This window comes from Talpa europaea (genome assembly GCF_964194135.1).
Source record: "Talpa europaea genome assembly, chromosome: 8".
NCBI classification, from domain to species: Eukaryota; Metazoa; Chordata; class Mammalia; order Eulipotyphla; family Talpidae; genus Talpa; species Talpa europaea.
This window is the reverse complement of record NC_140075.1, coordinates 38,156,184-38,179,171: the sequence shown is the minus strand read 5'-3', so window position 1 is coordinate 38,179,171 and position 22,988 is coordinate 38,156,184. Positions and strand designations below refer to the sequence as shown.

Sequence of the window (22,988 nt, the reverse complement as noted above, 5' to 3'; positions counted from 1 at the left end):
AGACCCCGCAAACCTGCCTGCTCTAAATAGGTTCTGCCATCCGCCACATCAACACAAACCATATGAGACTTTAATGGGAAGGAACGTTAATACAGTTAGGAAACAATACAGGAAAGGCAAAGAATCTAGTTTCTAAATCAAGTAACCAAAGTTACAAGTCCATCCAAGCAGGATTGGCCCAGAGTAAGGCCCCAAAGCCTGTCACAAGTTTAAAGCATCTTCCAGTGGGGACCCACAGAAAAGGATCAAACAACCGGTCAAGTCTGGGAGGAAAGGAACAAAATCAAAATCAAGACAAAAACCGCCATTGTCACCTCCCCATGGGTCTCTCACCCACATCTGTGTCACCCAGTCCACGACCAAAAAAGGCAAGGGTAGTTTCTTCACGTATCTCTCAGCTCCATGTGCCTCCTCCAGGTCTCCTTCTGGCTCCATCCTGCTTCCTTCCTCAGTCTCCTCTGCAGCTTCTTCTCTCCCTACTCAGCTCCACCCTCCCTTGAGTGGGGCAGGAGACCTGGAACCTCCCCCTTTCCTGGGGACCACCCTGTTACAAAAGGAAGCACTTGCATAGTCACAGGTGGGCAGTGGGAGTGCTGCCCTGAGCCTGTGCAGAGACTGCACTGATACAACCCTTTTTCTTTGGGAGAGGTCACTCCTCCATGGAGTGGCCAGCTTGTTGCTGATGTTGGGTAACAGGCAAAAAAACAAAACAAAACAAACAAACAAACAAACAAAACAAAAAAACCAAAAAACCGAGAAAGGGACGGTGGGGAGATTCCAATCTCTATATCTTTACCCTCAGGCCTGTGCTCTGTGGAGCTCTCTGATGCTGCTTGGATGTCCTGCTTTGTGATAAGGCACTGGGGCCTAAGGGTCATGACCTCTACAGCTGGGTTAACGGTCATGTTATTCCCCTCGACCCCCACCTCCTTGTGTGAGTCAGGTTTTAGTCTTGTGAGGTCTCCTTTCCAGTTTTTCTATTCTTGTCCTCCATCATCCACATGGCGCAGCAGGCCTCTCCTGACTCGCCCGCTGCTCCCCTCAGCAGTGTATTTCAAGTCCATCTGCCTGTTCTGCTCCCCACTCTCTCTCTGGTGAATCCCCTTACACCCCTGACACCTCTGGCCTGCACCCCAGTTCTTGTATGCATAAATAAATATTTTTTTAAAAGCAATACAAGAAAATAAGAAGTTTAATAGAGATTTTTTTTAATTAAAAAAAGTTCTTTTGATTTTTAAAACAAAGCTAAAATAATGGGAAAAAAAAAATCTCAATTGACCTGAAACACACGCACACGAGCTCAAAAAAAATTGGGTCACTAAAGTCTGCACCACGACTTCCCTCCCTTGGGGAAGCATCCACATCATACCAAGTAGAAAAACACTTTCCTTTCCCCTCTGGATGCTCCTTCTTTTGTCTGGGTGGAACCTGTCTCAGATGCTGAAGGAGGAAGAACACGCTGGGGATCTGCCCTCAGCAGAGCTAGCAGAACCTTCCAGGGGATGTTAACTTCATCACCACAGCACATAATCTGCCCCAAGGGGCAGGACACATCTCCAGATCATTGTCTTACTGCTCTGTCCTCTTCCTGTATTTAGCCCCTTACATTTGTAGCTCCTAATTGGTAATAAAATCAGCCAGACTGAGCAAGAGGCATCCTGCACAGGATCTGCCCACGCCAGACTCCCAGACAACTGGGAAGCAGCAGCTCCAAGTGGGTTTGCCTCATTCCCATGATTGTCATCCTGGGGTCTGGGAGGTGTTTGAGAGTGGGTGGGAGTGCTCCCACAGGCTGGGGATTCCTGGCTAAAGGTTCATTGTCTCCAGTTGATCATCCAGGACTGAATGTTGTGGTTTATTTGTCTGCCCTGTTCCACATTATGGGAGGAAAAAATCCTGAGTAGGTTGTTTATTGAACTGCTGGTCCAGACAGTAAGCAGGCTATTCGGGTAATTGGGTACTAGGTAGAGCAACAAGGAAGCAGTCCTCATAATTCAGAGAATATTGTAATTGGACTAATTTCCTGTTTGTAACATTATTGCTCCTGAGTAATTTTAATTCTCCAAATTTAATGCACTATCTTGAAATCTTGATTCTTTGGCTTCAATAAGACATTAAAGTTCTTCAGAGACAAATGCATACTTCTGGTGTGTGTGTGCGTATGTGCAACCATGGTGCAACCATCAGATCCAAGCTATGACTGAATGAGCTACATATAAAAACCTGTATATGTAGTTTCTAAGGAATGTGACTATCTGGAGGGAAAGTATTCTGTAAATACCCGCATGTTAGTTATAAGATGCCTAAATGAAGATACCTGTTTGCAGATAGGCTGGCATTTATCTATATTTCCTGAGCAATGTAGGAATGAGACTGGTTGTAGCTTCACATATATAAAGCATGTGTATTATTGTATCTCTGTGTAAAACTTGGAGTACCTGTGCCTGCACCTACCATGTGGATTCTGTTTTGCTTGTGAGCAGACTGGAGGAAGGAGCAGGAATGTAACCCACCTGGCCTGCGGGGAGGTGGGGTGGGGGTAGGTAAAAGGCCTAATCTGTTAACTTGCTAGGCAAGGGAACATTCCCCAGTGAAGAAAGTAACTGAGAAGAGTAGTAAAGAGAAAAAAATCAGGAATGATAGTTCTAGTTCATGGCAAGTGTGCCTCTGGCCTGTACCACAGCTCTTGTATAAATAAAATAAATCTTTTAAAAAAATAGGGAAATCTTGCCACTTGTGACAACATGGATGAAACTGGGGGGCATTATGCTAAGTAATCAAGACAGAGAAAGACAAATACCTAATGGTATCACTTAAGGTGGAATCTTAAATTGAACTCATAGAAATAGAATAGAATGGTGGTGGCAGAGTGTGGGCTGTGATAGGAATGGGGAGATGTTGGGAAAAGAGTATAAACTCTGTTTCGATGTATAAGGCCTGAGGATGTAATGTACAGTATGGAGACTCTAGTCAATAATACTATAGTGGGCCTCCCTAGTGGCGCAGTGGTTGAGCGCTGGTTTGCGAAGCTGACCGTAGCCTCTGCAGCGCCGGTTCGATCCCTGGCTGCTCCCCGGCCACCGGAGGAGGGTCCCACATGGCACGCAGGCCTCTCTTGCCGCCCGCTGCTCCCCTCAGCAGTGTACTTCAGTCCTTCTGCCTGCTCTGCTCCCCGCTCTGGCTCTGGTGAATTCTCTCACTCTCCCACACTTCGGACTGTACCCAGTGCTTGTATAAATAAATAAATAAATCTTTAAAATAATAATAATAATACTATAGTGTATAATTAAAATTTGCTGAGAGAGGAAATCTTGTTTAAAGACCTAAAAAATTGTATTTATTTTAATGAAGTACCATTGCTTTGCATCCTTGTTAAGAAATCCTGATACCTCCCCTTAGGTGTGGTCACTGTAACTCTTCCACCACCAAAACACCCATAGTCCTCCACCATAGAAGAAAGTAAATCTTAAGTGTTCTTTTTTTTTTTTTTTTTTTTTATAGAGGCATGTTATTTATTTATTTATTTGTTTGTTTGATTGTTTTGCTTATCCATGCACTGGGTACAGTCAGAAGCGCGGGAGGGTGAGAGAATTCACCAGAGCCAGAGCGGGGAGCAGAGCAGGCAGAAGGAACGAAGTACACTGCTGAGGGGAGCAGCGGGCGGCAGGAGAGGTCTGCGCGCCATGTGGGACCCTCCTCTGGTGGCCGGGGAGCAGCCGGGGATCGAACTGGCGCTGCAGAGGCCGGGCAGCTTCGCAACCCAGCGCTCAACCGCTGCGCCACAGGGGAGGCCCCAAATCTTAAGTGTTCTTACCAAAAAAAAAAAATAAAAAAGATACATAGGCGAGGTGATGTATGTATTGATTAATTTGGTTGTAGAAATCTTTTCACAACATATACATATATCAAATCATCACATACACAATTTAAATAAATGGCAAGTTTGTCAATTCTTTACCTTAATAAAGCTGAAAAGAAAAAAAAAGGGAACTGACACATGGTATATTCATCTGGGCTGCCATAAAAATTACAACAGAGTAGGAGCTTATAAAGATTTATTCTATTTACTAATGTATATAAGAATGGGGGAGTGTGTTAGAGGTGCAGGGTGTGAGAGGATTCACCAGAGACAGAGTGGGCAGCAGAGCAGACAGATTTACTGAAATACACTGCTGAGGGGAGCAGGTGAGACAGGAGAGGTCTGCTGCACCATGTGGGTAGTTCCCTGGCTGGGGGATTGAACTCGTGCTGCAGTGGCTGCAGATAGCTTCATAGTGCTGAGACTTAATCCCTTGTGCCACCAGGGAGACCCTCAGAGTAGGAACTTATAAACAACAGAAGTGTCACTCTCACAGTTCAGAGGGTGAGTGTCTGAGGTCAAGGTGCTCCTTGGTGGGTGAGGTGGCGGGCTCCTCATGGTGCACTCACATTACAGAAGGGGCCTAGGAGCTGGGCTGGGGTGTAAAAACACTATGTAAGAACACTAATCCCACTCATGAAGGTAATCCAGCCTCATGACTTAATTACCTTCCTAATAATACCATTACCTTTGGGGGTTAGGATTTTATTGTGCAAATTTTGGGGAGACAAACTTTCAGATTCAGGTCTTCAAGCAGACCTTGAAGACATGTTGAGTGAAATCATCTACTGTATGTATAATTTCACTTATATGAAGTACCTAGAGTCACCAGATCCAGAGATAGATGGTAGAGTGGTGATTGCCAGGGCCTGGGGATACATGAAAGGGACGGAGTTATTATATGAGAAATACAGAATTTCAGTTTGCAAGGAAGAAAATTTACTGCAGATGGTTGTGATGGTTGTTCAATAACGTAAATGCACTTACTGTCATGGGACTCCATACTTAAAATGGTTAAAATGGTCAATTTTATGTTAGGTACGTTTTACTACATTTTTTTAAAGGTTAATTATTAGATGAGTTATATTTTTGGAGTATTCAATGCCATATAAATTTATTTTTTTAAGCACTTGAGGAATTTTTTCTTTTTTAAAGATTTATTTATTTATTTATTTATTTGTTTGTTTGTTTGTTTGTTTATACAAGCATTGGGTACAGTCAGAAGTGCGGGAGGGTGAGAGAATTCACCAGAGCCAGAGCAGGGAGCAGAGCAGGCAGAAGGACTGAAGTACACTGCTGAGGGGAGCAGCGGGCGGCAGGAGAGGTCTGCGCGCCATGTGGGACCCTCCTCCTGTGGCCGGGGAGCAGCCGGGGATCGAACCGGCGCTGCAGAGGCTGCGGTCAGCTTTGCAAACCAGCGCTCAACCGCTGTGCCACAGCAGAGGCCCTAAATTAATTTAATTTTATTTTGTTGAAAGGATTCAAAGCCAGGAAGTGAAGAGTGACTTGAGGCTTCAAAGCCTGAGCTTCTAGCAGATACTACAGCCAAGAGAATTTAGTAAGGAGTGCATAGCAACTTTGCCCCATTTCTTGACAGAATTGGAAGTAAAGCCCAACCAAAGGGCTGCTGTAGGGCAGAAAGAAGAATGTGGCTAAGGGTCTAATGTTTGTTTAGCACTGCACAGAGCTTTTGCATCCATGTTCCCTTGTGGGCCACACAATCACCTGGAGGGAGAGGGGGGTCCTATAACTCCTCATTTCAGAGCAGGGGAAGCCGAGGCTCAGAGAAGGTAGGTGACCACCCCAGGATCACACAGCTCCTTTGCTGCAGCTCAGACCTCAGTACTCTCACTCCAGATCCTGTCAGCACTTAGTGTTTCCTGACGACATGACTTTGGTTTAGAGCTGTGAAACTGCTCTTGTAACTGCCACTAGAGCAGATGGTGGGAGACGATTGAAGACATAAAAGCAGTCCTGAGTTGTTTTTAAAATCACGTCTAAGTGAGAGAACAGGGTTATTCTCATCACCATCACTGATGGTGGTCCTCGTGGGACATCAGATTCTTCATATAGTCTCAGCTTTGTTTTTCAATTACAACATATAAACTTGGCTTGCTGGGAGAATTGGGAAGTAAAGTATTATGAAAGAAAAATAGACAAGTCCCTGGACATAAGCGAGAGTAACTGTTTAGAGTTAGGTTTTCCCAGTCTTAAGTTTAAGAACTAAAGTGGGCGTTGTATGGTGTATATTCATTTGTAACATGTGTTTGTCATTTATTGTGCACATTTTCTAGTTCATTAACCATGAGTAGTACTTGCTTTGACCAGGGATTTAAGATGGAAGAAATAATTCTAATGTGTCTACTAGACACAATTCTAGTGTGTCTACTTGACAAAGGCATATTCGGTCTTTTTAGCTTTAAGTAACAGAAAATGACTCTGCCTAGCTTATACCCAAAGGGAGATTTCTTGAAAAGATATTGGGGCAGCTGATGGACCCTGAATATCAGTAAACACTAACTCTAGAAGAGCAGGGGTCAGGGCTCCCCAGACTAAAGCAGCAGGAGTACAAAGACTCCCCACTTTTGGTTTTTCTCAGGGCCAAATATCAAATTCCCAGGGAACTAGTCCAGGAGCAGTCATCCTGGGCCAGAACAGAGTAACATTGTGGCAGTGTGGTAATTCTATTAATAATCATATACTGGGAAGGGGAGAAATTATAGGGGGAAGAGGAGGAGGAAGGAGAAAGAGAAAAAGCAGGATGAACAGGTCTTAAAATACAGAGGTAGTAGGGCCTCCCCGCTGGCGCAGCGGTTGAGCGCTGGGTTGCGAAGCTGCCCACGGCCTCTGTGGCGCCGGTTCGATCCCCGGCTGCTCCCCGGCCACCGGAGGAGGGTCCCACATGGCGCGCAGACCTCTCCTGCCACCCGCTGCTCCCCTCAGCAGTGTACTTCAGTCCTTCTGCCTGCTCTGCTCCCCGCTCTGGCTCTGGTGAATTCTCTCACCCTCCCGCGCTTCTGACTGTACCCAGTGCTTGTATAAATAAATAAATAAATAAATTAATTAATCTTAAAATATATATAAAAAAATATATAAAAATATATATATAAAAAAAAATACAGAGGTAGTAGATGCAGTAAAAAATAGATTTCTACCTCTAAGGGAAAAGAAGACTTTAGGTCTATTTCTTTGAACACCTTTAAAAACAATTGGAGCTATTGCATTTAGATCACCCCCCAAAATCTCCAATAAAATCTGAGGTTTACAAAATTGTTAATCAAATGTTTAAAAGGGACAAAAACATATATAATACCTATACACGTGGTCTCAAAACTTCTTGAAAGGTTCAGCCACCACATAAAACAACAGCTCAATACACTAGCTATGATAACATTAAACATTTGACGCCTATATCTGTGGTCACCTTGCTAGTTTTGTCTTTTTCCTGACCTTTTGTTTGGTTTCTTATACATGAAACCATAGTACGTGATATTTGTAGTACCCCAAGCACCCTGAACCATGATCCAAAGACTCATATACATTTCTAATTTGCTCCAGGAGAAGTGTCAGCAAACCACAGCCTGCAAGTACAATCCAGCGTCCTACTTGGTGTCAGTTTTGCCACTTTGAGAGCTAAGGGTGGTTTTGTCATTTTTTAATTATTGTGGGAGGTGAGGTAATCTAAGAATATTGTATGATGTGAAATTCAAATTTCAGTGTCTCTAGGTATTATTGGATCCATGTCCATTCATTTATGTGTTGTCTGGTGCTGTTTTTCAACCTGCAATTTCAAATTGAATAGTTGTGACAGATACTGTAGACTGCATGGCTTAGTGTGTTTACTATCTGGCCCTTTACAGGGAAGGCGTGCCAACTGCTACTATTGACCGAGTGATTCTTGACCTTAGCTCTGTTAGAAACTCTGAGAGCTTTTACAAATCCTAGTCCCCAAATCCTATCCTGTGCCAATTAAATTAGAATGGAGTCTGGAGATGAGGCCCAGTGTTCTGGATTTGTTAAAAGCCCCTTGTGTTTTGCCAATGTGCAGGCAAGGTTGAGAGCCACTGCCTAGAACAGGAATGCATGATGAAGGGCAGATGGACCATATCAGTATCCAGGCCACCAGATGGGAGAGAAAATGCAGGTCATCATCACCACCTGTGTGTGCAAGGGGTGATGTGCACAGAGCTCTTCAGCACTTCCAGATGCCTTTTGGTGAAAGTCCACAGGCAGTTGGCAGGGATGAAGGAGACAGAGAGAAGACTTTGCCAAATAGCCATCGCAGCATATTGACTGACTAAATTGAAGAAAAATTTTCACCTCAAATGGGACATCATCAAATGTACCGTGGCATATAGCCCCCCCTAACCTAGCCTTTGGGAACAGGTGACCTAATTCCTTAGCATGCACAAATGTAACCATCTGTCGAAGCTGTGGAACACAGAACCCGCCATCTTGTGCAGTGGGTCAAAGACGTCAAAGACATCAGCTGTGTGGTCCAGGAACTGGAGCTTCAGAGTCACTCATGAGGCTTGTTAAATTGCAGATTCCTGGACCTCACCTCAGACCTCCAGGATCAAAATCTCTAGGAACTTTCCCATAATCTGCATTTTGACCATCTCCCCAGCAGATTCTTCGGAACTTTAAAGTTTGATCACCACTTATGTAAGTGGTCATGTGGGTGAATTCTCAGCAGATGTGCAGTTCACAGTGGACACAGTGGTGTGGCTAGGTTAGTTATTGATTCCTTCCAGATGTATGTGCATGCATGAACACACACACACACACTATGAACTTCACAGATAAAATCTATGCTAAGGGCTCTTTAAAATAACCAGAATAACCAGAATGCCTTTTTGTTGTTTTAAATAGTGGAAGTCATACACTCATTTTGACAATTGTCTTGCTCAATATTACACATACCTCTATGGAAAGCTATCCTAAATATCTGAAATCACGCCAACTCTTCCTTCTTTGAAGAGAGGACTAATTTTGGAAGTAAAGAAATGTCATTTGGGGCCTCCTCGGTGGCGCAGCGGTTGAGCACTGGGTTGCGAAGCTGCCTGCGGCCTCTGCAGCGCTGGTTCGATCCCCGGCTGCTCCCCGGCCACCAGAGGAGGGTCCCACATGGCGCGCAGACCTCTCCTGCCGCCCGCTGCTCCCCTCAGCAGTGTACTTCGGTCCTTCTGCCTGCTCTGCTCCCCGCTCTGGCTCTGGTGAATTCTCTCACCCTCCCGCGCTTCTGACTGTACCCAGTGCTTGTATCAATCAATAAATAAATAAATCTTAAAAAAAAAAAAGAAATGTCATTTGTAGTGACATGTGTGCATAAAGTGATGATTACCTGTTTTGGTTTTCAAACAAATGTGCATTGATTCTTAAGTGACCACACTATATCAGTTCATACTTTAACTCCAAAAGACATGCCTTCACAATATTTGGAATGAAAAGAAATGTGAAATTATGACATATTGGAATTTAAATTTGTGAACAAGAAATATTTGAATATTTCTCTAAATAGGAGTTGTTTTAGAAAAGCCCATTCCAAAGGAGAAGAAGTTTTTTGGATTTATAAATTCCAATATGTTTTGTATGTACATTTCTCTATTGTCCTTTCCATAAGCACTTAGACACTTTTTTTCACAAGGCTTAAACACTCCGAAGGGGTATAAGCCATCAGACTGTGCATGTAGGTGTTTGTATTTTGAAATATGCGATTCTGTTACAGGAAATCACTGTGAGGATAGGAGAAAATCAGCACTTTATTTCCATTCACCAGGGGAGATTTGTAGGGAAAGTGCGATACCAGGGATGGGCTTTCTTTTCATTAAAGTGCAATTAATGAGCCGAAAGGCAGAATTATGTAGCAGACAGAACAACTTGTGTTCTGTGGGTGCTGAGCTGGGTAAAAATTGCAAATATTCTTCAGGATGAGGTTTTTAAATATAATTCCAGTTGAATGGAGTGATGTGATAAGTCAAGGTGAGAGTAAATGCTGAGGGCAGCCCTGAAAAGTTTTATTTGACCATCCTGGGACCTGGAGTGTCAATTTCTGAAAGGAAAGGCTGTATTTGCTGGGCTGAGGCTTCTCTGCTAGAAAGCACAGGCAGCGATGCCCCTTGATAACAGCACAAAGGGAGCTGAAGCTTTCCATTCTCGGTGTGTCTGCAGGCACTGACTATGTGCATTGTGGGCTTATCGCCCTGGAGGCAGACTCCTGCTCTAAAGTGTCCTGGCTGTGGGCTTGCACCAGTTCTTCGGTGTATTTAATTTCATCAAGTTGAGCAAAATTGAGCACATAGATCACTGAGCCTTGATATCCTGAGGCAATGATTTCAAAAAAGTAGGTACTAGTTTCCCTGCAACAATAGGGACAGTATAATACCACGCTGATGGGGAGGGAGTCTGGTTACTCACAAGTCCCTTCATTCATCAATGTGAAGGCAGTTTGAGACATTCAGATGACTTGTCCCTTCGACACTGTTAACTGATTTCAGGTTTCATGTTGGAGATGAAAAGGAAGGGTAAGTCCCCTGAGAAAGTGACTTTATTTTATTTTGGAAAGGTACTTGCTGTGATTCAAATTTATTCTCATTTTTATTTGCCTCACCAAAACTGAAACTGCTCCTTCACTCTGTGAGTGAGTGAGTGAGTGAGTGAGTGAGTGTGTGTGTGTGTGTGTGTGTGTGTGTGTGTGTGTGTCTGGGGAGGTAGGAGAGTTGACTTCAGCCATTCCACTGGGCCATTTGCCTGGTTTCATGTTACTCATTTTCTGGCTTTCCTATTTACTGAAACTGCATTTTGACATTTATTACAATTTGTCCCCAGCCCCGCCCTCACCCAATAAACACCCCCTTTCTTAGATTGTGTTATTGCCTTCCACAGTTAAAAAAAGGGGAGGGGGCTAGGCAACCTCGTTTTCAGACCAGTTTAACTGTTTAAGGGTTAAAGACAGAAAAAATTTGTATTAAGTGCTATGGTGGCCAGGGGTTGCTGAAGAAAGGTGGCTTTGTTTGGATAATTAGCTTGGACTCTGTTAAAACAGACGAAATATCTTTTTTGGGTCCTATGGCGTAGGCAGGGTTTTATATGCTTAAAAGAAAATCTTCAACTGCATTCTCATTCTCTTACATCAGCCCACTTCTCCCCTTCCCTCTCATGTGGCAAAACAATAAACAAAGTGACCACTGTTGCTTCTGTGGGGCGTTGCTCCTCTTTCTAGTGCAGGCTCCTAGGATGGAAATCTTTAGCTATTTAGACTCCGAAAATTCTGCTCCTCTAAAAGAGGGCGTTTGCTGCCTGTCTGTAGCTGGAGAATGTCTCCTGGCCAAGCCAGCTCCAAAAGGTCCTGCAGAAATGGGAGCAGCTAAGATAGGAGCAGGGTGGGGGCACCCAGGGGCCTGTGAGAATTTTCTGCCTGGAGCTTTCTGTTTTCTTTCTCCTTGTGCAAAGTCTGCGCTTTAGGTGAAGGGTGTGGCTGAAACTCCAGAAAAGCACAGAAAGTACTATTTGTTCTGGTAAATGGTACAGTTTTAATCTCTTGGTCCCATGCTGAGGAGAGGAAAAAGATTTTTTGTGGAGAAAGACTACAAAATGCAGGCATATGTCTCTCTTCCCTGGCTGGGGTTTCGGGAGATTTGGTGAACACCCATATCAGCAAAAGAAGCAGAATTTGAGAGGTTATTTTAAAGCGGTGGTTCTTAAACGGGGACTGGCAGATTCTTAAGAGGTTCACAGATGGTATTGAGGGTGGTGGTGAGGGCGATTGGACCCTTTAAAATTGAACAGGAAAGTTTTACAAACAGTGAGAGAGGCTATGGCTCTCTTTAGAGACTCAAATCCAAAATAATAATCACTGCTTTTTGGGTGTTCTTTTTCCTCTTTTAAATTGTGCTAAAATACACACTGCAAAGAATTTGCTAAATTAGCAAATTTGCCATCTTAGCAAATGTTTATTTTTTTAATGTTTATTTTTTTAATTAATATTTAATTTTATATAATTCTTACATCTTTTTTCATTTTTGCACAATGTATGCATTATTATTTTGGTTATAGTCCCCATACAATTGCACCCCCACCTTGTTTTGACCCTAGTCCTTCCTCTCCCCCGCTCTGGTTTATAGTTGCTTGTTGATTTTGATTTTTACTTTGTATTAATTAGTCTTTTTCCTGGTCCCTTATTTAGGTTTTCTAAATTCCTGCTATGAGTGCTTAGCAAATTATTAAATGTTCATTTCAATGAAGTTAAATACATTTCCATTGTTCTGCAGCCACTACTCCATCTACCCTGGTAATTCTTTTATCTTATAAAACTGAAACTCTACCCATTAAATAGTAACTCCAGCCCCCAACAGCCAACTTTCTACGTCCTTTCTCTGTCTGTGATGAAGAATCTAACATTTCTGTAATAAGAATAACAAATAATTCAAATCCAGTAATTTCAGCTAAGTATTATCTTTCTGTGACTGGCTTATTTTACTTTGCATAATGTCCTCAACATTCATCCATTTTGTAGTATAGTGCAGTATATTGCCTTCCTTTTTAAGGCTGCATGATATTCCATTGTGTGTCTATACCACATTTTGCTTATTCAGTCATCTGTTGATAGACACTGTATTGCTTCCATGTTTTAGCTCTTGTGAACAATGCTGTTATGAACATGGGTGTATAATTTAAAAACTCGTTCATAGGCACATTTCTCTCTTCTTCCCTTTTGAGCAGAGTTGTCTATCAAGAAAGTTCTGGTGCTTAAATTGACTTTATTTATTTTTATTTAATTTTTTAAAAGATTTATTAATTTATACAAGAACTGGGGTACAGATCAGAGGCGTGGGAGGGTGAGAGAATTCACCAGAGAGAGCAGGGAGCATAACAGACAGGACTGAAGACACTGCTGAGGGGAGCAGGGGAGCAGCCCACAGGAGAGGTCTGCTGTGCCATGTGAGAATCTCCCTGGCCTGCGGAGGCTGCACAGCACTGCTCTCAATCTGCCCCCTAAATTGACTTTAGGCCCCCTAAATTGACTTTAAAGTTCTAAATGAGTGTGCCTGTGGATACATGTGTATGCTTGCCCACACTGCATTATGACAGACTCTGGATGCTCTTCTTCCAGAAGGGGTTACAGAGGCAAAGGTCTGGGAAAGAGCCAGGGAACCCATGAGAGCCTTTTTGAGAGTTGTCCTCTGCACTTTGCCTTATTCCTTTGGCCGTTTGCGCCTCTTATTGGGATAAGGATTGGCAAAGGAGCCCTTCACTATACTGGGGAAGCCAGCTAGAAAAAAATCTAACAAAATACAGGCCTCCCTGTCCTATTTCACTGCATCACTGGTGGTCTAGCCTTTAAGTCTCAGTGCTATCACCTCTATGGCCTGAGTCTATCCCCGGCCAGGGAACTAACCCACACATGGCGCAGCAGACCTCTCCTGTCTCACCTGCTGCTCCCTTCAGCAGTGTATTTCAGTCGATCTGCCTGTTCTGCTCCCCACTCTGGTGAATTCTTTTACACCCCACCCCCCACCGCCCCCCCTCCCCACACCTATGGCCTATACCCCAGTTCTTCTATGCATAAATAAATAAAAATAAATCTTTGTTTTTAAACTAACAATATACTATTTCCCACAGTCCCTGGAGCCTGGGTGTCCCTCCTTTTCATGCACCTGGCAATGTGGTCCCCCCTGGGAGAGTGTTGCAGTCAGACCTGAGTATGCAGGCTGTTCTGTCCATGCATTATTTAAATTCTCTAAAGTTTAGTTTCCTCATTTATAAGATGGGGGTATAACACCTGCCTTGAGATTGTTAAGTCAATGAGATGATGAGCATAAGGTGTTTTCTGCGGGTGTGACTATGAAATAGGAGCTGCTCCTTTGTCAGAACCCAGGCCCTGTAATAGCCTGGACAGCCTTCTAAAGGCAGGAATTTCTAAAGTGAAAGTATTGCTAAAGCCAAGAATTTTCTTCTTTAAGCAATTCCAGGGAATGAAAATGGGCAAGTCTACCAAATAAACTGAAAAAGATAAATCTGGATTTAGATGGAGGCGTTAAAGGCCAGGCTGGGGCAGGAATAGAGGAAGAAATAAAGAAGAAAGAAAGAGAAACAAGTCAGAAGGAAAAAGAGAAATATTGGGTGGTTTCACTTATATGTTTAATATAGAGAAATCAAACAAAGGGTCAGGAAAAAGACAAAACTTGCAAGCTGACCATAGATCTGAGGCATCCAGCAGGGGAGGTGGAGAGAAGGGATCAAAACATGGGCAGGAAGAGCACAAAGGACAATGGTGATGGTTCAAGAGTGATGTGGTGAGAGAACCACAGGGACTACACCTGAGGGGAGACATCAAATACTGTGCAAAAAATAACAAAGATGTAAGAAAATAAATAAGTTAATTTAAAAAAGAAGAAAGAAATGTGGCCAGCTGCCCATTATTACCAGAAGTAAGAACAGTGTCCCACCTCTCTGTGGGTGTTGGCAAAAGCTGGGAAGTCTGTGTCACTCTCCATTGGGACATTTTGATGCAGCACTGGAGCAAAACTCCTGCTGAGAAAACTTACTTTACTTTCTTGTGAACATTTAAAAAGATTATTTGTGCAATCAACTGCCCAGTGAAAGCAAAACATCTCATTGTTTACATCAATTGGATAAAAAAAAGGAAACAGCCACACACAGAGACACACCAATACTAAATTACTGTTTATAATCTCTTTATATCATTATTTATACAGAATTAATTACATAGCTGCTACTAATATGTGTATATTCCAAGTTCTGCTTCCCCCACAACTAATTTATATAGATCCATCCTTCATATTTAGATAGTCTTTATCCTTACCATCCCAAATGGCACTGCTTAAGCTGATATGTTTTATAGCTATATCACAAACTTTGTTTTTTTTACCTTAAAAGAAGTGTTTCTTTTTTTTATATGTCTTGAGCTATTCTGTTACAAATTCTCCCTCCCTTATCAAAAGCTTTAATTTATTTTATTGCATTTGTCATCCTCTATCAAATTGTTCACTGGAAGATTGTGTTACTTACCCCCAAAATGGATGAATTTACCTGAAGTGAAATAATTTTCATCATTCCCCATACTGTATTTTGTAATTTTGTTTTTCTGATTTATTGTATGTGAAATATCTTGTAGGTGCTTTAATTTTAAATTTAAAAAAATCTAATGAATGTGAACATTTTCCTGTTTTTTAAAACTGAACCATTTCTATCTCCTTTTGTGTGAAATTAACCAATCTAGGAGTTGGCAAACTACAGCCCTTGGGCCAAATAGACCAGTTGCCTGTTTTTAGAAATAGAGTTTTACTGGAACCCAGCTATGATCCTTTATATGAACCCAGCTATGATCCTATATATAGTCTATGACTGTTTACCCGTGACAATGGCAGAGTTGAGCAGTTGCAACAGAGCAAAGTCTAAAATATGCACAATCTGGTCCTTTACACAACAAAGGTTTCAGACTTGAATCCCATCTCTGAGCGCTTATTCTACTGTATTCTTATTCTACAGCTCTTCAACTCCAACAATATCAAAGTGTTTGTAGTTCCCCTCATATCATACGTTAAGTTTTGGTGTTTTTGTGCATGCTTTTCCTTCTGTCTGGAATTTCCAAACTCTAATGGGACTGTTCATGCTCGAGGTGCTCATCCTATAAAGCTTTCCCTTTCATTCAAACTCACCTTACTTTTTTTTTTTTTTTTTTTAATAGAGGCATGTTTTATTTATTTATTTATTTTATATTTGTTTGTTTTGTTTATACAAGCACTGGGTACAGTCAGAAGCGCGGGAGGGTGAGAGAATTCACCAGAGCCAGAGCGGGGAGCAGAGCAGGCAGAAGGACCGAAGTACACTGCTGAGGGGAGCAGCGGGCGGCAGGAGAGGTCTGAGCGCCATGTGGGACCCTTCTCCGGTGGCCGGGGAGCAGCCGGGGATCGAACTGGCGCCGCAGAGGCCGCGGGCAGCTTCGCAACCCAGCGCTCAACCGCTGCGCCACCGGGGAGGCCCTCACCTTACTTTTGTTAGAGGACTCTGACAGCTGGTCTAAGAAGCAAGAAACCAATGAGATACTTCCCCAAATTACGAAGTGCTATATAAAAAATAACAACTCCTAATAATAACTGTCATCATACTTGTCAGCATCAATGCCCTCCTTTGGCATTTCCAAATGTTAATTGCGAGCTCACCACACAAAAGTGCCCCAGTGGGCTTTCATGGAGTTAAGGGTCTGATAATACCTTTCTTACAAATACTTCTTTCTTAAATACCAGCAACATAGCTGGGTAGCTGGACTAGTTATGTGAGCTGCACCAAAGGCCAATTTGGATCATTAATATAAATCTCATTATCTATTGAATAATCATTAAGATGATGCAAGATATCAGTCAACTGTACAAATGAAAGAGCCCAACGCTCTGTGCCATCTCTCTGTTTGACTAGAGACATAAAAGTTGACATCCTAGAGAAACACAGCATGAAATTCAGAGGAAATATGATAAGCCAAAAAGCTTTGGATGCAGGTACTAATGCAAAAATTGTTCAAGCTAATACCTTGGAGAAGAGTTTGATTTATCTACAAAAATGGGAATCTGACCACCTAAAACATATGTCAAAAATCCAAAATGATGCCTAAAATCTTTGGTAATTCTACTTATCTTTTAAAGTGTCTTCTAGAAGAACACTGAGAACATTGGTCAGTACTACTATATATATAATTTATTTATAGAGAAAATTTATTTATTTATTTATTTATTCTTTGATGGGGCTGCATTGCTCTACTTTTTGGAATCAAAAAAAAAAAAATCTCAGAAAATACTTGCATGAAGTACTACACACACACACACACACACACACACACACAAACATATATAAACCTTAATACCATGTTGCAAGTGTGCATGTGTGCATGTGTATGTGTGTGTTAATACAATTTACCAATTTAAACAATAATCTCCAAGGGATCTGGGAAAGAATTTCAAGATTTCCATTTGCTTTGTGAAAAGTTTAATATATGTGTTGAAAGCCACAAGGGGGAGGCTCAGATTACACTGAGTGAAAGCTTGAGGGGGGTTAGGAAGGCTCAGAGTCCCAGAGACAAAAGCTCTTAGTTATAACTGCATTTCTGAAGAGGAGGGCGCCAGTTCATTCACCACTTCCATTAAGGCGCAACTACTTATTTTAGTGGTGCCTTTCTCTCAGGAAGTGCAATATATAGTAAGGGCAGAAAAATAAGCAAAGAAGGAAATTTGTTATTGATTTGCTTTTCTTCTGTGAAATTACATGAAAGCTCAATGGCTTCTAGCAGTAACTTAGTCAATAAGGCTCCATTTGAGACCACCTTGAACTTCAATTCTCTCCTGATCCTTTTAAACTTCCTCTGGTGCCCAGTTGCTTTGTATTTAATTGTCTTTCGTGCTGAGATACTATGGTGCTTTTTATTCATAACAGAGAAAGGATTTTGCTAAAGGTAAAGCTATGAAGTCTTCCCAGACAATAACGTTCTGTCCCTCCATTGTTAAAGTCAACAACACACAAAAAAACTTAACTTGAAAATTCAAGGCAAGAAAAGAGATGAGGAACGTGAATAGCTGGACTCCTGATTGTGAAGCAATTTCTCAGTATTAGGGAGTTACTGGGCTTGAACTGCAGGATACATCTCAGTGATTTGTGCAGCTGGGCGGAAGGTCATTAATGTCAGACTCTCTGTCCTGTGTGTACATATTAGTCATAATACTTGTTAACATTATCGAGCATTTGCTGCTTGCTGGTTAGTACACTAAGACTTTATTTATATGGTTTTTGTTCTGTAGGGAAGCAATAAGTCGCCTGTGTGATGCTGTCCCTGGGGCCACCAGAACCATTAAAAAGCGAAAGGTAAATATTGGTGTGGTTTCCTTCTTTTCTTTTTTCCTAAATATAGGAAAGAGAACATAAAAATAGTTGTTAGTTCATTCTAGCACAGGGCATCGGGTCCAGAATGGCCGTTGGCATGGTAGCAGAGCTTTATTCAATCTTGTTCTTGTCCCTCAGGGTATTCTGACTTGCCTGACACTGTCTGAAATACTGATGCTTAAAGGGACAGAGTGGGGAAAGCATCTGGCTGCAAGTCAGAATTGGGGTTCCAAATTTTTTCTCACTTTGTGACATGGTATCTCATCTCTATGAGACTGTTCTTGTTCCTTGAAAATTAAATCATTGCATCAGATGACAAGTGTGGTGTCTTTCCCCTTTCGCTATTTTATATTCTGCATTTTAACATTTAGACTTTTTGACTCCTTGACCTATTTTCAGATGGAAATATGGGTGCTGGTACTTTTCACTCTGAAAGAAAGTACAACTTTTGATGTTAGATACACTTGAATTTAAATCCTGCCTCTGCCACCTACTGATGGTGTGATCATGGACAAATGACTTCACCTTTTGGGTCCTTGATTTTCCCATCTATAAAATGAGGGAAAATGGCACTTACTTTATAGAGTCACGTAACAATTAAATGAAATGACATCTACAAAATACCTAACAGTGTCTGGAGTAGTTTAAATATTCAGTGGGGGTGGTAGTTAACATTACGACTATTAAACTATCAATCCTAGAATGTTTAGTTACCTAGACGAATGCAAAGTAGAGGTGCAAAGGCTTTTAAAGTAACAATATAAATTATAGGATTGTAGAATGTTTAAGAGGAAAGGAATTTTTAGAGCTCTCCCAGCCCATCAATTTCGTCTCGCCAGCTACCAAACTGCAACTCAGAAAAGACATGGGCTTTGCCTTAAATCACTAGGAAGATCAAGGTCAGAAGCAGTTGTCTGAGCCAGGTTTTCAAATTCCCAGCTTAGTGCTCTATTTCCATACCACCCTGCCTCACTTCTTTCCATTCATCATTTTGCATAGGGCTGAGCTCAATGTCATCCAATGACTCAGATGAGCCTCATGGTATAAAAAACTCTGATCAATGTCTTTGAATTCTATTAGAACCCCCTAAGATAGTTTCACTAACAGAACCTCAGCCGCTAGCCTCCTTCTGCACCTCACACCTCTGAGAATAGGATGCTTCAAACTGAGTGAGTCCCAGAAGAGGGCTGATTCCAATGAACAGACGCATTTCAGAATGAGTCCATGCCTCAAAAACAAAAGAAAATCAAACAAATGAAACTATTGCTATTCTAAAGAATATACTTATATAGAAAAAAAAGGAATTTTTGAGATAATTTCTTTTGATAGCATTTATTGAGTACTTCATTCATTCAAAGATACTTCTAAGCACTCAATATTTATACTCTTTCCTCACCCAATTTAAAAAAAAATTGTGGTAAAATGCACATAACATAAGACTTACTAGCCTAACCCTTTTTAAGTGGGCAGTGCAGTGATATTAAATGCATTCATGTTGCTGTGCAACCATCACCACCATCCATCCCCAGAATTCTTTTCATGTTTGCAAAATGGAAACTCTATCTCATTCAACAATAGTTCTCCCCTTTCTCTCTCTATTCTCTGACAACATAGAAACTTTCAGTTTCTGTGATTTTGACTACTCTAAGTAAGTCGTATAAGTGAAATCATACAATATTCATCTTTTTGAGATTGGTGTATTTGACTTTGTAATATGTCCTCAAGGTTCATCCATGCTTAGCATTTATTTATTGATGTTTCATATGACAGATGTAAATTTATTTATTCATTCATTCATTTATTTTTTTAAATCATAGTCTCTTTACCTTTTTTTAATTTTATATGTATTTTACCTCATTCTTCATTTTTGTACACTATAGGCTTTCTTCTCTCAGGTGTAGTCCCCGTGAGAGTCTCACCACCAACTCACCAACTCTCATCACCATAGTCCTTTGTGCTCTTCTTGCCCACCCCTTTTTGATCCTTCTCCCTTGTCCTCCCCTGTAGAATGTCTCTGATTTATAGTTGCCTGTTGATTTTGATTTTTTAATTTATTATAATTACTTTTTTTCCTGATCCCTTATTTATTTCCTCTACATTCCTCCTATAAGTGAAACCATCCGATATTGTTCTTATTCCTTCTGGCTTATTTCCCTGAGCATAATCCCTTCCAGCTCCAACCATGTTGCTGTGACTCAACAAAAACAGAGTAAACAATGCAGTCAAAAAATGGGCAGAAGAGCTAAAAAGACATTTCTGCAAGAGGAAATGCAAATGGCCAACAGGCATATGAAAAAATGTTCAACATCTGTTGTCATCAGGGAAATGCAAATCAAAACCACACTGAGATACCATATTACACCATTGAGAATGGCACATATTAAAAAAACTGGCAACAACAAATGTTGGCGAGGATGTGGAGGAAAAGGAACTTTCCTGCACTGTTGGTGGGAGTGCAAACTGGTCCAACCACTATGGAGAGTTGTGTGGAGGTTCCTCAAACTACTGAAAATGGAGCTTCCATGCGATCCAGCAATTCTACTCCTGGGAATCTACTCAAAGGACATAAAAACATTAATTCAAAAGGATACCTGCACCCCTATGTTTATTGCAGCACTTTTTATAATAGGTAAGCTATGGAAACAATCCAAATGCCCAAAAATAGATGACTGGATCAAGAAGATGTGGAATATTACTCAGCAATCAAAAAAGATAAACTCATACTTAGCATTTATCAGAGTTCCTTCCTTCCGAAGACTGAATAATATCCCATTGTGCTTATCCATTCATCTGTCGATGGGCATTTGGGTTACTTCCAAGTTTTAGCAATTGTAAATAATGCTGCTATGAACATGGATGTGCAAATATCTGTTTGGGTTCCTGCTTCCAGTTCATTGTGATATACCACAAGAAGTGCAATTTCTGGATCATATGGTAACCCTATTTTTAATTTTTTTGAGGAGCTACATTACTATTTTTCACAATGGTTGTACTATTGTGCATTCCTACCAAGAGTGCACAGGCACAGGTCTCAATTTTTCCACATCCTTATCAACACAACATATTATTTTATAGCTTTCTTTGTTTTTTGTTTTTTATTTTAACTAGTTTTAGGTCCACCCATATTTTCTATTTCTTTGTGATTTAGTGTTGGAAGGGTTTCTGTTTCTAGGAATTTGTCATTTCATCTAGAGGAATCCAATTTGTTGATCTACAATTGTCCCCAGTACTGTTAAAATTCTTTCTGTTGAATACAGAGTAATATCCTCACTTTCATTTCTGACATTTGTAATTTGAGTCTTCTTTATTTTTCTTGTTCTAGCTAGCTAAAAGTTCGCCAATTTTATTGGTTTTTTGTTTTTTTAAAGAATCAGCGTTGGCTTAGTTGATTTTCTCTTGTTTTCCTAGTCTCTGTATTATTTATCTCTGTTTTAATCTTTACTGCTTCCTTCTCTGCTAGTTTTGGGTTTAGTTTGTTCTACAGTTTTAAAGTTGTTATAAGTTGGAAAGTTATACTGTTGATTTGAGATCATTCTTTTTTAATGTAAGCATTTATAGCTAAAAAGTATCCTTTTTAGCACTGTTTTTCTTGTGTATCAAACATTCTGGTATGTTGTCTTTTTCATATTTTCTTAATTTGTCAAGATAAATCTAGATAACAACCTTTAAAAAAAAGGATTGTGCTGCTTAAAAGAACTTGAGAGTTCATCTAGTCCAAACCCTCACTGGAATTCCTTTTATATAAAGCCTGTCCCCAACACTTGGGGAGAAGGACTGTCTGAGAAAAGTTTTAAGGGCTCAAATTTTATTGTTTACTAAAGAACTTACTGCATTCCAATTAAGAACATTTTATTAAAAATAATTCCATTTCATTTGATTTATGTGAAGTAAAACAGAGAGGAAGAATATGGGCAGTGGCCCCTTTAAAAAGCATAACCATTCATTCTGTAACAAAAACCATAACCTAAGAGTGTTGTTTTGTTATTTTTAAAGCCTCCAGTTAAGTTCCAATCAACAGTTCTTGGCAAAAGTAATCTGCAGTTTTCGGGAATGAATATAAAACTGATCATCTCAACCTGCAGCCTCACATTGATGAATCTCGACAACCAACAGGTAAGATCACAAATGTCATTTATAGTTTGACTTGTTATCTATTTTTCTACAGGATCCTACACATAATAAGGAGAATAATGTTTCAGACAGCTTGCCTCTGTAATTTAAAAAGAGATAGGGAAAAATTCTGCCAAGAATTCATGCATAACAGTAATTATTACAACAGCATTTCAACTGATCATTGAGATATTCAATTGGGGGCACTCTTGTCCCTACCTAATTGGTTTTGGGATAAGAACTAAGGTGCAAAGAACATAATAAATACTATTTGGCATACACATCCTTGAGTCAGTCATTGACTACTCTCCTTTACCCTCCCCAAATGGAAAGCAATATCATTACCAGAACTGACAGACTGTATGTTGGACTTGGGGGTGCAGATGAAGGACACAGGGGAAGGGTGCCGTTAGGGTTAATGTTCTTAGCTAACTGAAATTTAAGCAAAAAATATTTTCTTCTAATCCTTGAGGTTGAAAGGTTTTCTAAAATGATACCATAAATATACATATTTTTTCTTTTTGATGACTTGTGATAGTGTGGTATACCTGAATTTTCATGGTGAGCCTTATTTATCAAACAACAGCATTGCTGAAGCAGATATTAAAGATGTATAAGCATTGAGCTAAATGTGTACCTTAAACTGGGATACTCTTTTGCACTTGACTTTTATTCTTTAAACTAAATTCCTTATGTCAGTTTATTTGTGTGTGTTAAGATGTTGTTATTTGAGGTTTGTGAACTGAAGGTTCTGCTATATGGAGTACTGTGGCTTATGGACTCAGGGAAAGTTTAATGCAGTGACAAAACACTAAGAGGATCTGAGGTCAAAAAGAGGTTGAAATCCTGGCTTTGCCACTAACATGCAGGTTATTTTATTACTCTGAGCTTCAATTTTCCTCCTCAATGAAATGAGGATTATAGTACTTATTCCTAGATTTTCACAGGGAATGGATTTAGCCATAGTATATATTTCCTGGGACTGTTTAGAAGATTATATGAGATCATGAATTATCATTACAGTATCCTGCACATGGTACTTATTATTACTATTCACTCGATCATTTCTTCTCACAGACTTCTCAATCATTTCTTTTTCCGTAGACTCAGTACTTAATAGTGAAAGCAT

General features: G+C 40.7%; 1 protein-coding gene across 2 annotated transcripts in view; it reads left to right on the top strand.

The window, feature by feature from the left end:
- SHC4 (SHC adaptor protein 4) overlaps window positions 1-22,988 on the top strand; it is a gene marked incomplete at both ends in the record, with an annotated part of 122,747 nt that overhangs the window by 46,884 nt on the left and 52,875 nt on the right. For both annotated transcript variants that reach the window (XM_084240613.1, XM_084240612.1), the window contains 2 exons: window positions 17,668-17,731; window positions 21,743-21,862. In XM_084240613.1, coding sequence (XP_084096739.1) covers window positions 17,668-17,731; window positions 21,743-21,862 — 184 coding nt within the window. The remainder of the gene's footprint in view (window positions 1-17,667; window positions 17,732-21,742; window positions 21,863-22,988) is intronic.